This window comes from Fringilla coelebs (assembly GCF_963513975.1).
Source record: "Fringilla coelebs genome assembly, chromosome: 26".
Lineage (NCBI taxonomy): Eukaryota > Metazoa > Chordata > Aves > Passeriformes > Fringillidae > Fringilla > Fringilla coelebs.
In genome coordinates, this window is record NC_140052.1 from 4,013,899 (window position 1) to 4,030,362 (window position 16,464).

Sequence of the window (16,464 nt, forward strand, 5' to 3'; positions counted from 1 at the left end):
ACTAAGATTTTTTGGGATGACAGATTTTTTTGTGGGGAAGAGAAGAGACCGAGCCGCCTGGCTGGCGGGAAAGCCGTGACACCGAACACAGACCCATGCAGAAGTGTTGTCGGAGAGGAACAGAGAAGATGAACTAACTAAACGAGCCCTAAGGAACTAAACCCAGCTCCTGGGGGTTAAAACCCCTACAGTCCACTGGCTTTGGGTGCAGCACCCCTAGAGCAGAGCCCTCGGCTTCGGTCGCGCCCGCCCCGCCCCGCCCCGCCCGGTCAGGCGCGCTCGGCGGAGCCGCGCTTGGCGTGGGCGGGCGTGGAGCCCTCACCTCGCAGGTTCCTGAGCAGCAGCTTCAGCTTCTGGGGCTCCGAGAGCCTCCTGCGCAGCAGCTCGGCGCGGGGGTGGCCCTGGGCGCAGTGGTCGCTCTGCAGCAGGTGGAACAGGCTGGCCATGTTGGGCCCCAGCTTCTCCATCAGGCTCTCCTTGATGGTGCTCACCGTGTCCTCGTCGCACTCCAGCAGGCTCCTCACCAGCTTGTTGTAATACCTGCGGCACAGCGACCTCGTTAGCCCATGGAGTCACCCAGACAGGGGGCAAAACTGCAAGAATCAGGGGTTTAACTCAGCCAGAGAGAGTTTGGAGTTGATTTTTGATGGTGTTTTGGTGGAATTTTTAAGGTTGGGAAATGCCTGCCAAGTCCAATGTTGTTGTCACTGCACCCAGACCGGGAGAGGAGCAGGCAGCTCTGTGCAGGCCCAGGTTAAAGTGACGGGCTGGGGAGCTCAGAGCCCTCAGAGGGGACATGGGGACACTTGGGCAGGGCTGGCCGTGGGGCTGAGGGTATTGTGACACGCTGAGGAACAAAAGCAGCAGGGTTTCCCAGCTCCCAGGGGGGCTGAGGGCTCCCAGAACACCCACTCCAAACCCTGGGTGTGGAGGTGCTGTGCCCCTGGCACAGGGAAGGGACACCATGACCAAAACTCTGATTTAATTGCCCTAAACCAGCAGCTGCCCCAGCTCTGGGAGGTGAGGGGTGAGCACAGTGGGTCTGGAGTGATCCTGGTGGATCAGGAAGGTGAACCAAGGAGCTGAGAGATTAGGAATGGGTTACTCTCTGCTAAACACCCGAGTTCCTGGAGCTTTGGGAAGGAAAATAATTGAGGTTGGCAACAACAGATCCTGGGATCCCCGCCTGGCCTGGCCTCTGCTCCGAGGCAGAGCCACGACGGATCCATCCCTGTGGCACCATTCCCCTCGTCCCTCTTGTCCCTGCACAGCCCTTGCAAGGAGCAGAAGGGGGAGAAGCAGCCCAGCCCCAGCCTGGCACATTCCCTTGGGACAGACCTTCAGCTCCACAATCCACTGTCACTCCCATTCCCTTTGTCCCTCTTGTCCCTTTCCCTTTCAAGGAGCAGAAAGGGGAGAAGCAGCCCGGCCCAAGCCTGGCAGATTCCCTTGGGACAGACCTTTAGGACACACTGTCACTCCCATTCCCCTTGTCCCTCTTGTCCCTCTTGTCCCTCTTGTCCCTTTCCCTTTGGGAGAAGCAGCCCGGCCCAAGCCTGGCACATTCCCTTGGGACAGACCTTTAGGACACACTGTCACTCCCATTCCCCTTGTCCCTCTTGTCCCTCTTGTCCCTCTTGTCCCTTTCCCTTTGGGAGAAGCAGCCCAGCCCCAGCCTGGCAGATTCCCTTGGGACAGACCTTCAGCTCCACAATCCACTGTCACTCCCATTCCCCTTGTCCCTCTTGTCCCTTTCCCTTTGGGAGAAGCAGCCCAGCCCCAGCCTGGCAGGTCCCTGGATTCCCTGGGACAGCTCCCTGGGACAATCTGTGGTCACTCCCAGCCCACCCCAAGCGAGGTTTCCCCTCCTCTGCCTCCCCTCCAGCTGCATTTCCCCTGCCAGCAGCCCTGGGCACAAACTCCTGGCCCAGGTGTGGGGGCAGCTCCTGAGAGAGACAAGCTAAGATGAGTTTTCCCAGCATTGGGCTGGGAAGCTTTGGGGAATGAGCTGGAGATGAAAAGTGATGGCAAATTATTAAAAGCAGCCTGCAGGTGTTGTTTCTCTGATATCTGTTTTCTTGTTATTCTCATTAGATTATTTATAAATTTATAAACAATCAAAAGATTGTTATAAATGGTTTATAAGTTGTTAATCAGCCAATGGTGATGGTGTTTTAATTAAAGGACCAATCAGGTCCACCTGTAGTGAACTGGGGTATAAAAAGCAATGAATTTCTTAATAAATTGAATTAACCTTCTGTGAATGCCTTGGGAATCCAGGTCACAGGGGTGCTGCTCTGCATTCCCAGCCCTGCTGAGAATTCCCCCGAGGAGCAGGGCTGGCATCCCCCTGTGCCAGGGAACATCTTCCCAGGGAGACAAAGTTGGGAATAAAGGGCAGCAGTCCCACACTGGCTGGGATTTCTGCCTGAAAGGACCTCGGGGAACTTATTTTAAGCTCTTTAAGGTCACGGTGACATTTTTCCCCAGGAGCAGAGAGGAGAACAACGCGCAGGTGGAGGAGGGGAAGGAAGAGGGAAATGAGAGTTCCCATTGAAAATCCTTTCCCAACTCCCAGCCCGGCCTTTGGAGCAGCCAGGGGAGGTCGGGTGAGGTCAAAGCCTGAGCTGCACAAAAGGAGCAGGCTCTGGCTCGCTCTGAGCCCGGCTCAGCAGGGTCTGAAAGGGAGATGAGCAAAGCTGAGCCAGCCCCAGACCCGGCTTAAACCAGGGCCAGACGCGGAGCCCACCCAGCCCCGTGCCTGCCACGCTGGGACACCTTCCCAGAGCCCTCGGAGCTGAGATTTCCCTCCCTGCTGCTCCTGCCCGGGATCGATGGCAGGAAGATGAGGTGACCTTTAGGGACTTCCCCTGGGCCGGGCCAAGGGGCACGCGCTGATCCTGGGGCTGGGAAAGCAGGATGCTCCCGGAGCCCTCACCTCGGAGCTGGGAAATCCTGCGGCTTTTGTTCCTCCTCTGTCACAATATCCTCTGCCGGCCCGGGGGAGGAGCTGCCGGTGTCACAGGAGCGTGGCCAGCACTGCCCAAGTGTCCCCATGTCCCCTCTGAGGGCTGCTGAGCTCCCCAGTCCAGCAGTTTAACCTGGGCTGCCTGCTCCTCTGCCAGCCCTCCAGAAATCCTTTCCCAAAGGTTCCAATTTCCCCCCCAGATTTGCTTGGGGGAAGGGAAAGACACACAGGTTTCATTTTCACTCCCCCCAGTATAATTTTGCCTTCCCAACGTTGCCGTTTTCTGGATAGACAAGAAAATAAATCTCCATCTACAAGAGAGTTTTCTGTAACAGAAAATGGATCTCCATGATCCCTGTGGGCCCCTTCCAGCTCTGGATATCCTGGGATTCTCAGAATAAATTTATGCTGGTCGGTGCAACATGAAATGCGTTAATCACCTGCACACCTGTCCTGGGACAGGTCTGGGGGTTTGGGATGCTCCTGGATCCAGCCAAGGCCACCCCAGAGGAGCTGAGGGCACGGCCAGGCCCAGGACCCAGTGTGCCCTCCAGTGCCAGAGTTATTTACTCCAGCCTCCCCAAAAGGTCCCTTTTATCCCAATCACAAGATCAGCACTGATTGTTCCAGGATTGGCAGCGAGAAATCCCTGCCCTGCAGCGTGACTGCAGCAGCCCCGAGGCTCCCTGTGTCCCTTGTCCTTGGGGACAGGGACAGGGCACTCCTGCTCAGGGGAGGTGCCAGGCAGCAGAGTGACACTGCCATCCCTGCAGGGACAGGGACAGGGGACAGGGACAGGGCAGTCCTGCTCAGGGGAGGATGCCAGGCAGCAGAGTGACACTGCTGTCTGTCCCTGCAGGGACAGGGGACAGGGGACAGGGCAGTCCTGCACAGGGAAGGTGCCAGGCAGCAGAGTGACACTGCCATCCCTGCAGGGACAGGGGACAGGGGACAGGGCAGTCCTGCTCAGGGGAAGGTGACAGGCAGCAGAGTGACACTGCCATCCCTGCAGGGACAGGGGACAGGGGACAGGGCAGTCCTGCTCAGGGGAGGATGCCAGGCAGCAGAGTGACACTGCTGTCTGTCCCTGCAGGGACAGGGGACAGGGGACAGGGCAGTCCTGCACAGGGAAGGTGCCAGGCAGCAGAGTGACACTGCCATCCCTGCAGGGACAGGGACAGGGGACAGGGCAGTCCTGCTCAGGGGAGGTGACAGGCAGCAGAGTGACACAGCCATCCCTGCAGGGACAGGGACAGGGACAGGGGACAGGGGACAGGGCAGTCCTGCTCAGGAGAGGGTGACAGGCAGCAGAGTGACACTGCCATCCCTGCAGGGACAGGGGACAGGGCAGTCCTGCTCAGGAGAGGGTGACAGGCAGCAGAGTGACACTGCCGTCCCTGCAGGGACAGGGGACAGCCCCAAAGCAGAGCAGTGAGAGCCCCAGGCTGTCCCCAGGTTTGGTGCTGGGGCAATGCCAGTGCCACCATGAAAATCTCTCCTCCCTGTGTCTGCTGTGACCAGGAACAGAGCAGAGCAGGACCAGGAACAGAGCAGAGCAGGACCAGGAACAGAGCAGAGCAGGACCAGGAACAGAGCAGAGCAGGACCAGGAACAGAGCAGAGCAGGAGGCCTGACCTCTTCAACCTACAGGAACCAAGAGAGAGCTCCCCTGGGGGTTCCCTGCTTTTAACCCCCTGTGTTCTCAGAGGTATCCATGTCCTCACAATTCAAATTTCAGCACTGATTGGTCTGACCACAAACACAAAAACCCCTCCCTTCCTTTTCAGAGCAGGACAGCAGAGATGAGGAGCAGGGGCTGGCACAGTGGGGCTGTACAGGGTCAGGGTGCTGGCTCCCCGTGGTGTTCCATGTTGGTTAAATGCTGTGCTCTGCCTCACCCCTCCAAAATGCAGGGCTTATTCCAGCTGGATCCTCCCCTGCAGGGCCATGGATCTGTAACCCCACTGGATCTGTAACCCCACTGGATCTGTGACCCCACTGGATCTGTGACCCCACTGGATCTGTAAGGATCTGTAACCCCACTGGATCTGTAACCCCACTGGATCTGTAACCCCACTGAATCTGTGACCCCCTTGGATCTGTAACCCCACTGGATCTGTAACCCCACTGGATCTGTAACCCCCTTGGATCTGCAAACCCCACTGGATCTGTAACCCTACTGGATCTGTGACCCCACTGCATCTGTGACCCCCTTGGATCTGTGACCCCACTGGATCTGTAACCCTACTGGATCTGTGACCCCACTGCATCTGTGACCCCCTTGGATCTGTGACCCCACTGGATCTGTAACCCCACTGGATCTGTAACCCCACTGGATCTGTGACCCCACTGGATCTGATCTGTGACCCCCTTGGATCTGTGACCCCACTGGATCTGTAAGGATCTGTAACCCCCTTGGATCTGTGACCCCCTTGGATCTGTAACCCCCCTGGATCTGTGACCCCCTTGGATCTGTGACCCCACTGGATCTGTGACCCCCTTGGATCTGTAACCCCACTGGATCTGTGACCCCCTTGGATCTGTAACCCCACTGGATCTGTGACCCCACTGGATCTGTGACCCCACTGGATCTGTAACCCCCTTGGATCTGTGACCCCACTGGATCTGTAACCCCACTGGATCTGCAACCCCACTGGATCTGTAACCCCCTTGGATCTGTGACCCCACTGGATCTGTGACCCCACTGGATCTGTGACCCCCTTGGATCTGTAAGGATCTGTAACCCCCTTGGATCTGTGACCCCACTGGATCTGTGACCCCCTTGGATCTGTGACCCCACTGGATCTGTAACCCCACTGGATCTGTGACCCCACTGGATCTGTAACCCCACTGGATCTGTGACCCCCTTGGACCTGTGACCCCCTTGGCCCAAATCTGACCCTGCACCCAGTTTAATCTCCCTTTCAAACTGGGTGAAGGAGACCACAGAGGCTCTCTATTTCTCCTTATCTTTTCTTTCTAACAAGAAAAGGGTGAATTATGGTGCTCCATGTTAGTTCAATGGCATTCCCTGCCTCCCCCCTGGTTATCCCAAGCCCCTGATCCTCCCCTGCAGCATCATGGATCTGTGATCCCGTGGCTTATTCCGTGCCCACCTTGAATCTCCCTGTTAAGCTCTGGGGGGACACCACAGATTTTCTCTTGGCCCTTCTCTCCCCGGGCTCTCCCTCTTCCCCTTTCTCCCTCAGAAACCTGCTGCTCCTGAGGGTGGGACCCCCAATAATTAGCACCCTCATCTAATTAGCACCCCCAGAAGCTGTGTGCCTGCCTGCTGCTCCCAGTGAACGCACGGCTTGGGGTGTCCCGGGGACCCCAAACAAACCCCAGGACCCCAAACAAACCCCAGCAGCTCCTTCCATTTTCCCTGGGCTTGGGGCTCCCCCAGGGACCCCAAACAAACCCCAGCACCCCAAACAAACCACAACAGCTCCTTTCATTCTCCCTGGGCTTGGGGTGTCCTGGGGACCCCAAGCAAACCCCAGCACCCCAAACAAACCCCAGGGACCCCAAACAAACCCCAGGACCCCAAACAAACCCCAGCAGCTCCTTTCATTTTCCCTGGTTCCCTGGGCTTGGGGCTCCCCCAGGGACCCCAAACAAACCACAATAGCTCCTTCCATTTTCCCTGGGCTTGGGGGTCCCCCAGGGACCCCAAACAAACTTTAACAGCTCCTTCCATTTTCCCTGGTTCCCTGGGCTTGGGGCTCCCCCAGGGACCCCAAACAAACCCCAGCACCCCAAACAAACTGCAGCACCCCAAACAAACCCCAGCAGCTCCTTCCATTTTCCCTGGGCTTGGGGGTCTCCCAGGGACCCCAAACAAACCCCAGGGACCCCAAACAAACTTTAACAGCTCCTTTCATTTTCCCTGGGCTTGGGGGTCCCCAGGACCCCAAACAAACCCCAGCACCCCAAACAAACTGCAGCACCCCAAACAAACCCCAGCAGCTCCTTCCATTTTCCCTGGGCTTGGGGCACCCCCAGCACCCCAAACAAATCCCAGCAGCTCCTTTCATTCTCCCTGGGCCTTGCAGCAGTGGGGTGACCTGGAGGACAAGGATCCTGTGGGACAAGGGCTCATTCCCCAGGTGCCACAGGGAAGGGGATGGCTGTGAGCACCTTTAAGTCGGGATTTACCAAACTCTCTGCATGGTTTAGTCACCAGGTCAAATGTGTTTGACCAGAAAGGGAAATATGTGTATATCCCAAATGGAAAATCAAGTGTCTTTTTCCAAAAAGGGAAATAAATGTGTTTCCCCCAAAAATGGAAATAAACTTATTTTCCCAGAATGGGAAATAAATATTTTTTCCAAAAGGGAAATGCATGTATTTCCCAAAATACAACAACAAGTGTATTTTCCCAAAAAGGGGAAATAAATGAATTTTCTCAGAATGGGAAATAAATATCTTTTCCCAGAAAGGGACAGACACGTATTTCCCAAAATGAACAACAATTGTATTTTCCCAAAAAGGGAAATAAAGGCATTTTCCCAAAAGGAGAAATAAATGTATTTCCCAAAATGAACAATTATATTTTCCCAAAAAGGAAAAGAAATGAATTTTCCCAGAAAGGGAAATAAATGCATTTCCCAAAAAGGAAAAATAATAGAATTTTCCCAGAAGGGGAAATAAATGAATTTTCCCAAAAAGGAAAACAAAGGAATTTTCCCAAAGAGGGAAATCAATGCATTTCCCAAGAAGGAAAACAAAGGAATTTTCCCAAAGAGGGAAATCAATGCATTTCCCAAGAAGGAAAACAAAGGAATTTTCCCAGAAAGGGAAATAAATGCATTTCCCAAAAAGGAAAAATAAATGAATTTTTCCAGAAAAGGAAATCAATGCATTTCCGAAAAAGGAAAACAAAGGAATTATCCCAGAAAGGGAAATAAATAAATTTTCCCAGAAAGGGAAATAAATGCATTTCCCAAAAAGGAAAAATAAATGAATTTTCCCAAAAAGGAAAACACAGGAATTTTCCCAAAAAGGGAAACCAATGCATTTCCCAAAAAGGAAAAATAAATTAATTTTCCCAGAAAGGGAAACAAATGAATTTTCCAGAAGGGAAATCACTGCATTTCCCAAAGGGCAGGGAGAAGGCTGCCGAGGCCGAGCAGGCTCTGCAGGAGCAGGGAGCTCTCCGGGGCTGCGCTGTCCCGGAGCTGCGCGGGTTCCTCCCTATCCCCATCCCCATCCCCATTCCCCATTCCCCATTCCCCATTCCCCATTCCCCATTCCCCTTCTCATTCTCATTTCCATCCCCATCTCCATTCCCCTTCTCTGCCCCATTCCCGTTCCCCTTCTCATTCCCCTTCTCATTCCCATTCCCCATTCCCCATTCCCCATTCCCCATTCCCCATTCCCCATTCCCCATTCCCATCCCCATTTCCCATTCCCCATTCCCCATTCCCATTCCTGTTCCCATCCCCATCCCCATCCCCATCCCCATCCCCATCCCCATCCCCATCCCCATCCCCATCCCCATCCCCATCCCCATCCCCATCCCCATCCCCATTCCCATTCCCCATTCCCCATTCCCCATCCCCATCCCCATTGCCCATCCCCATCCCCATCCCCATCCCCATCCCCATGCCCATCCCCATCCCATCCCCATCCCCATCCCCATCCCCATCCCCATCCCCATCCCCATCCCCATCCCCATCCCCATTCCCATCCATCCCTCCGTACCGGTTGGAGAAGTGGTTTGGCAGCTGCACCACCTCGCTGATGGCCTCGGGGTTGCGGCGGGCGATGCCGCACAGGTCCAGCTTGCTGTAGCACTCCTCCTGCACCTCGGAGATCATCCTCTGGAACGTGGAGCACCTGCGGATGGCCAGGAACACCTTGGACGTCACCCCGTTGGCGATGCACTTCAGGCTCTCCTTCACGAAAGCTTTTCCCTGCGCACGGAAGGAAAACACCCTCAGCTGGATGCCAGGGAATGGCACAGCAACGGGGCGGGCTCTGGGATGAAAGGGATCCTGGCTTTTACTGGGGAAAGAGAAAGGCTGAAAGTGAGGGGGAATGGGAATGGGAATGGGAATGGGAATGGGAATGGGAATGGGAATGGGAATGGGAATGGGAATGGGAATGGGGATGGCACAGCAACGGCAGCGGGCTCCCGGGATGAAAGGGATCCCGGCTTTTACTGGGGACAGAGAAAGGCTGAAAGCGAGGGGGAATGGGAATGGGGATGGGGATGGGGATGGGAATATGGGGATGGGGATGGGGATGGGGATGGGGATGGGGATGGCACAGCAACGGCAGCGGGCTCCCGGGATGAAAGGGATCCCGGCTTTTACTGGGGAAAGAGAAAGGCCGAAAGTGAGGGGGCCATGGGAATAGGAATGGGAATGGGGATGGGGATGGGACAGGGGTGGGGATGGGTGTTCCGCCACTGGGCCTCTTCTAGCCAGATAGCGAGACGGGTCCAGGGTTCCTCAGGTGAGCAGTCTCAGGCCGGGCAGCTCAGCCTTCTGCAGGCCGAGTGTCTGAGCCATAAGTGCCCTATAGCCTGACACCTCAGCGAGCTCAGTGATTATCAGCTCTCAGTGATTATCAGCTCTCAGTGATTATCAGCTCTCAGTGATTATCAGCTCTCAGTGATTTTCAGCTCTCAGTGATTTCAGCTCTCAGTGATTTTCAGCTCTTTTTTATAATTTCAGCTCTTTGCTCACTAAGGTGCGGCCGCAGTGGCATCTGCACAGCGGATGGAGAGAGAGGAGAAGGCAGCCTCAGAGATTCCACACTGGTTTATTTGCAGGGGGTTCATGAAGGGTTCCGACGGCAGCTCTTCCCCCGAATGGGCCAGGGTGGCTGCTTATATAGGGTTAGGAGGGATTGAAAACTGACCAATTATAAGGGTTAGGGCAAATAGCCCGTAGGGTCACAGAGAGATAAGCTAGGCCAGAGGAGCTAAGTGAGGACTCCAGGCTCAGCTATTCTGACTCAGCAAATGCTTATCTCAGGCTTACATCCTCCACGGGGTCTGAGCCACCTCAGTGTCTGCTGCAGATGGGAATGGGGAATGGGAATGGGGCAGAGAAGGGGAATGGGGAATGGGGAATGGGTATGGGGATGGGACAGGGGGTGGGGATGGGAATGAGAATGGGAATGGGGAATGGGGAATGGGAATGGGAATGGGAATGGGAATGGGAATGGGGCAGAGAAGGGGAATGGAGATGGGGATGGGAATGAGAATGAGAAGGGGAATGGGGAATGGGGAATGGGAATGGGGATGGGACAGGGGGTGGGGATGGGAATGAGAATGAGAAGGGGAATGGGAATGGGGAATGGGGAATGGGGAATGGGGAATGGGAATGGGGAATGGGGAATGGGGAATGGGAATGGGGAATGGGAATGGGGAATGGGAATGAGAAGGGGAATGAGAAGGGGAATGGGGCAGAGAAGGGGAATGGAGATGGGGATGGAAATGAGAATGAGAATGGGAATGGGGAATGGGAATGGGGAATGGGAATGGGGAATGGGGAATGGGGAATGGGGATGGGAATGGGAATGAGAATGAGGATGGGATTGAGAAGGGGAATGGGAATGGGGCTGGTAATGGGGAAGGGAATGGGGATGGGAATGGGATGGGGCTGGGAATGAGGCAGAGAGTGGGGCAGGGAATGGGGCAGGATCGTTCCTGTCCAGGACGCTGCAGCGGCGGCGCTGGGGCTGCCCAGCTGCACTGGCCCCGATGTTCCAGGGGAAGGGCACACATTCTGTGGGTCAGGAGCCCCTTTTTATCCTGTTTTTTGTCCCTTTGGGTTGGTTTCTGTTTGGATCCTTCATTTGCATGAAGGTTTTAGGCCTTGACTGGCCATGACAGCTCTCTCCAGGCTGGCTCAGGGTGCACTTCACTGAGCTGTGTTATGGCACTTTGGGTACTGCATTTCTTACAACTCCCCTTCCAACCCCTTGTACAACAAAATAACCAAACTAACAGTGCGTGTTTAACGATCCATCGACTATTTTACAGCAGTTTCTGACCTGTTTTTAACAGAATCCAAAGGAAGGCGAAGTGTTATGGACACTCCACCAGGCCTGGCTGTGCTAATTACCCTCCTGCAATTACAGACACGGCAGGGAATGGGATTTGAATGCTCCCAATTACTGCGGAGTTGTCACTCTCAGCAGTTGGGATGCTCTGAACTCCCATTCCCAAAGGATTTAGGCAGTTGGGATGCTCTGAACTCCCATTCCCAAAGGATTTAGGCAGTTGGGATGCTCTGAACTCCCATTCCCAAAGGATTTAGGCAGTTGGGACTCTCTGAACTCCCATTCCCAAAGGATTTAGGCAGTTGGGATGCTCTGAACTCCCATTCCCAAAGGATTTAGGCAGTTGGGACTCTCTGAACTCCCATTCCCAAAGGATTTAGGCAGTTGGGATGCTCTGAACTCCCATTCCCAAAGGATTTAGGCAGTGGGAATCTTCGGCCTGGAAGTGCCAGGAGCAGAGATGGAGCAGCTCTGCCCCACAGACCAATTTAACATCAATTTAATGCCAGCAGTTTGACACTCCTGGTTCAGACCTCAAGAGCCTTTATGAGCTTTTAAACCTGTCCTTTGGAGCAGGAGCACGGGAACCAGGGGCTGGGTGAATTTTGGGAGGAAAGCACAGAGGGAAAAAGATTTTGGCAGAGCACAGCCCTCCAATATTATCCCGTTTATTCTCCCCGCAGCCCGAATCTGGCCGTGCATTCCCAGACCCAAACACTTCCAAGTCAAAGCCCAGCCCTGTGCCAGGTCACACAGTCAGGAGATTTATTTTGTTAGAAGAACATTTCTATTTCCTCCTGGAGAGGAAACCTCGCTCCCCACCCCACAGAACCCTCCGTGCCAAGTCCTCACCCGGAGCAGGGAGCGGGTGGAAAAAGAGCCCTGGAGGATGCGCTCGGAGCCAAAAAGGGGGGCTGAGAGGAACAGCAGGAAGGGCTGCAGGGAGGGCAGGGTTAATCCTGCCCAAAGCACGGCTTAAATTAAGGCAGGCATTGAGCGGAGCTCTTAGCACGTGCTTTAGAACCCGCAGGACTTGTCCGGGGCATGAAAAGGCGGCTCCCATTTATTCTCGGCAGGGTTTTATTTTCGGCCGGGTTTTATTCTTGGCCGGGTTTGATTCATTCTCGGCCGCCTTTGACTCCCGGCCGGGTTTGATTCCCGTGCCCTCCGCGCCCGGGCCGTACCTGAGTGTCGAATTTAGCAGCGCTGTAGAGGAAGGATTTGCAGATGTCGTACATCCCGTCCGTGTCGCACGTGGAGTTCTCCAGGCAGGCGAAGGCGCCGCAGCCCACCTGGAGGGCACTGTTCAGGCAGCGAACCACCTCGGCTGCGGGAGAGAGGCACAGGAACATCAGCGCACGGAGAGCGAGCCCGGCCCGCGGCCAGATCCTGCACAGAACCGGCCAGATCCTGCACAGACCCCGGCCAGATCCTGCACAGAACCGGCCAGATCCTGCACAGAACCGGCCAGATCCTGCACAGATCCTGCCCAGATCCTGCCCAGAACCGGTCAGATCCTGCCCAGATCCTGCCCAGATCCTGCTCAGATCCTGCACAGATCCTGCTCAGATCCTGCACAGATCCTGCCCAGATCCTGCACAGATCCTGCACAGCCCCGGCCAGATCCTGCACAGCCCCGGCCAGATCCTGCACAGCCCCGGCCAGATCCTGCACAGATCCTGCCCAGATCCTGCCCAGATCCTGCCCAGATCCTGCACAGCCCCGGCCAGATCCTGCTCAGATCCCGACCAGATCCTGCCCAGAACCGGCCAGATCCTGCCCAGATCCCGACCAGATCCTGCACAGCCCCAGCCAGATCCTGCCCAGAACCGGCCAGATCCTGCACAGACCCGGTCAGATCCTGCACAGCCCCGGCCAGATCCTGCTCAGATCCTGCCCAGATCCTGCCCAGACCCTGGCCAGATCCTGCACAGCCCGGCCAGATCCTGCTCAGATCCTGCCCAGATCCTGCTCAGATCCTGCCCAGACCCCGGCCAGATCCTGCCCAGATCCCGACCAGATCCTGCCCAGACCCCGGCCAGATCCTGCCCAGATCCCGACCAGATCCTGCCCAGACCCCGGCCAGATCCTGCCCAGATCCCGACCAGATCCTGCCCAGACCCCGGCCAGATCCCGACCAGATCCTGCACAGATCCTGCACAGATCCTGCCCAGATCCTGCACAGATCCTGCCCAGATCCTCCCCAGATCCTGCCCAGATCCTGCTCAGATCCTGCCCAGATCCTGCACAGATCCTGCACAGATCCTGCACAGATCCTGCACAGACCCCATCCAGGCTCAGAGCCTCCCTGAGACCCCAAAATCTGCCTGGGAGAAGAGAAGGAGCAGCTGGAGAAGAGAAGGCTCCTCCTGGACAAGAGAAGGCTCCAGCGAGACCTCAGAGCCCCTCTGGAACAAAAAAGCAGATTATAAAAAAGTGAGAGAGAGACCTCAGACCTCAGAGCCCCTTCTGGAGCAGAAAAGCAGATTATAAAAAAGTGAGAGAGGGACCTCAGACCTCAGAGCCCCTTCTGGAGCAAAAAAGCAGATTATAAAAAAGTGAGAGAGGGACCTCAGACCTCAGAGCCCCTCCTGGAGCAGAAAAGCAGATTATAAAAAAGTGAGAGAGGGACCTCAGACCTCAGAGCCCCTCCTGGAGCAGAAAAGCAGATTATAAAAAAGTGAGAGAGGGACCTCAGACCTCAGAGCCCCTTCTGGAGCAGAAAAGCAGATTATAAAAAAGTGAGAGAGCGACTTTTTATAGGCACAGCACTCGAACGGCTGGGATTGGTTTTAAGCTAAAAGAGGAGAGATTTAGGTCAGATATTAGGGAGAAAATCCTTACTTGGAGGGCAGTGAGGCCCTGGGACAGGGTGCCCAGAGAGATTTCTCATCCCTGGAAGTTCCCAGGCCAGGTTGGAGCACCCTGGGATAGTGGAATGTGTCCCTGCCCATGGCAGGGGGTGGAATGAGCTTTAAGGTCCCTTTCCAACCCAAACCATTCCAGGACTCCATAATTCTATAATTCCGTGATTCTACAATTCCAGAATTCTCTGAAGACATGACCAGCACCCCAAAGAACAGAAATTCCAGCTACCAAAGCCCTCAGGGGTCACACATGGATTAAAAGAGGTGACACCTCACACTCCTTGCTGAGATGGGGACCCGAATGTCCACCCCAACCTAATTCTCTCTTCAGGCATTTACATCTTCACCCCAAATCCCTCTGAAGAAGGAGCAGGGGTGAGGATGGCCCGTGGAAAGCTCTGGGTGCTCAGGTCTCTTCTCTGGGGAGCAGCCTTGGCTCACAAAACCGCTGGAAAATGAGCTGGAAGCCAACAAGTTGGCAGGAAATTGCATTTATTGGGAGGCATTTGTGCTTTTCTGAAACGCCTGAATTACCTAGAAAGAAGATTTGAGCTTCAGAGTCAATTCTCAGCACCCAACAGGGCTCGATCCAGCAGCTCGGGGCTAAAGCTGCCCTGGAGCTCGCAGGCGCAGCCAAAAAAGGTCATTTTGCTGCAGATTCGGGAGGGGAAGGGAAATTTGGGCAGAGAAAGTTCAGGTAACGCCGCTGCGGGGAGGATTAAAGCCCGGAGGCAGCGGTGCGGCGGAACACGAGGGTATCCGTGTCAGCCCGGCTTTCTCAGAGCAGATCCAGCGCATTTTAACAATGAATCAGCAGAATTGCCACATGATTGCCCTGAAATTAGCCGGGATTAACCTTTCTGGGCGAGCCGAGCATCTGTCCCCTCCCGCGCCCGGGCAAGGCACGTTCATTGCCTCCGCAGCTCATGTTACCAGACATTCCTGGGGAAGAAACGCCAAGCCAGGGTCCCCCATCCAGCCCTGAGGTGTGGGAAAAGGGGAAAAGCGAACCTTTACCGCGAGAGAACACACCTCATTCAATCTAAGTTGCATCCTCAAGAGAATTCTTTATAACCGGGATTTTTTCCGAAAAAAAAAAAGACCCCAAAAAAGAATAATATTTTAAAAATCCCCCCAGTTAACCCCTGGTGGTTCCGCGCTGCTGCTGACGTGCCTGAAGGGAGGAATATTTGGTAATTCATCCCCTCCCCGGTTCATAACCTCCCGCAGCACGAGCCAGCCCCATAATTAGCTTTCCACAGGTTCCAATTAGAACTTCGCTCGCAGCAGACTCCGGGTGCGCCGAGCTCTGATTGTTTCAGGCACCGTGCGAGAGGGAGACCCCACGTTTCTATAGCAACCAAATACAAAAGCAAATGGAGCGAACACCCCGCTCCAACGCCGCAGAGCCTTGCGGATCTAAAATAAGGCAGCTGCTAATGAGCTCCGATCGGAGCGTTCATGTCTTTGCAGTACAGTAGAAGGCGGATTTTTAATTCCCATTGTTCCAGACAATGTCTCCGAGTTATCTAAGCGGCAAAGTCCGCACATCCAAATGGATTTTTATTTTTTTTTTCTCTCTCTCCATTGTGGAAGCAAGTTTTGGGAAATGTCACCGATGTATTTTTACAGCGGCAGCTGCCCGATAGCGATCGGCTGGTGACACTCTCTGGGTTACGCATTCTTGCAAGCGCCCCTCTTTGAACAGACAGACAGACAGATGTTCCAGAACAATGGGGCAGTCCCAGCGCCGCCGATCCCATCAACTTCCTAAAAAGCAAGGGTTTAACAGCAGAGCAGCGCTGCGCCCGCGGAGGGAGAGGGATGCATGCAAGCAGGAAAAGAAAAACGATGAAAAGTGCGCGGAACTCCTCGGGGAGCTGCGGGAGGAGGGGAGAGCCCGGCTCGCATCCTCGCAGCGCTTCCCTGCCCCGGCTCCTCCGGGAGATTCCTGCTCCGGCTCTGCACCAGCAGCTCCTGCCGGCCCTGCAAGGAACATTTGTGCTGCCAGCCGGTAAGTTTAGAAGGGGGAAAAAAAGAAAAAGAAGAAGAAAAATCAGCAGCAGAGAAATGTGAGAGAGTTTAAGGCACCGGGGCTGCGGCCCCGGGCTCGGCTCGCCGGCGTTACCTGAGTTCTGCGCTGCCACCCGCGCTTTCCTGGGGCTCACAGAGTCATTCTGCTCAGCTTCGTAGGATGCGGATGCACTGATCAGCAGCAGCAGGAGCAAACCAGACTTTAGGAGCATTCTTTGACAAGTTTCCGCTAAGTGTGGGGTTGGGTTGGTTTTTTTTTCTTTTTTTTTTTTTTCCCTTCTCTTTTTTTTTTTTTTTTTTTGGTGGTTGATTTTTTTTTTTTTTTTTTTTGGATGTGTGCGCCTCTCCTCTTCCACTCCGGCTTGAGCAAAGATGTGGAGCTGGATACGCGCTCGCAGGAGGGAGGGAAGGAAGGAGGGAGGGAGGGAGGATCCTGGCGAGGCCGGGGATGAGCGCAGGGATGTGCGGAGGATCCGGGTGGCCCCTCTGGCTGCTGCTCGCTGGGGGACCGGGAGCTGCGAGGGTTTTATAGCCGCCCTTATCGGTCCCCCCCGGGCTGCGGAGCCAATCGGTGGC

At 55.0% G+C, this 16,464-nt stretch overlaps 1 protein-coding gene across 1 annotated transcript; it reads right to left on the bottom strand.

Annotated features, from left to right (window-relative positions):
* Positions 1-269: 269 nt before the first annotated feature.
* On the bottom strand, positions 270-16,121 carry STC1 (stanniocalcin 1; the record flags this gene model as incomplete). The annotated part of the gene is made up of 4 exons (XM_084221852.1): positions 15,983-16,121; positions 12,172-12,314; positions 8,675-8,886; positions 270-540 (listed from the first exon to the last, which is right to left on the bottom strand). The coding sequence occupies exons 1-4, from the start codon at positions 16,098-16,100 to the stop codon at positions 270-272; spliced, it is 744 nt and encodes a 247-aa protein (XP_084077978.1). The 5' UTR covers positions 16,101-16,121.
* Positions 16,122-16,464: the final 343 nt, after the last annotated feature.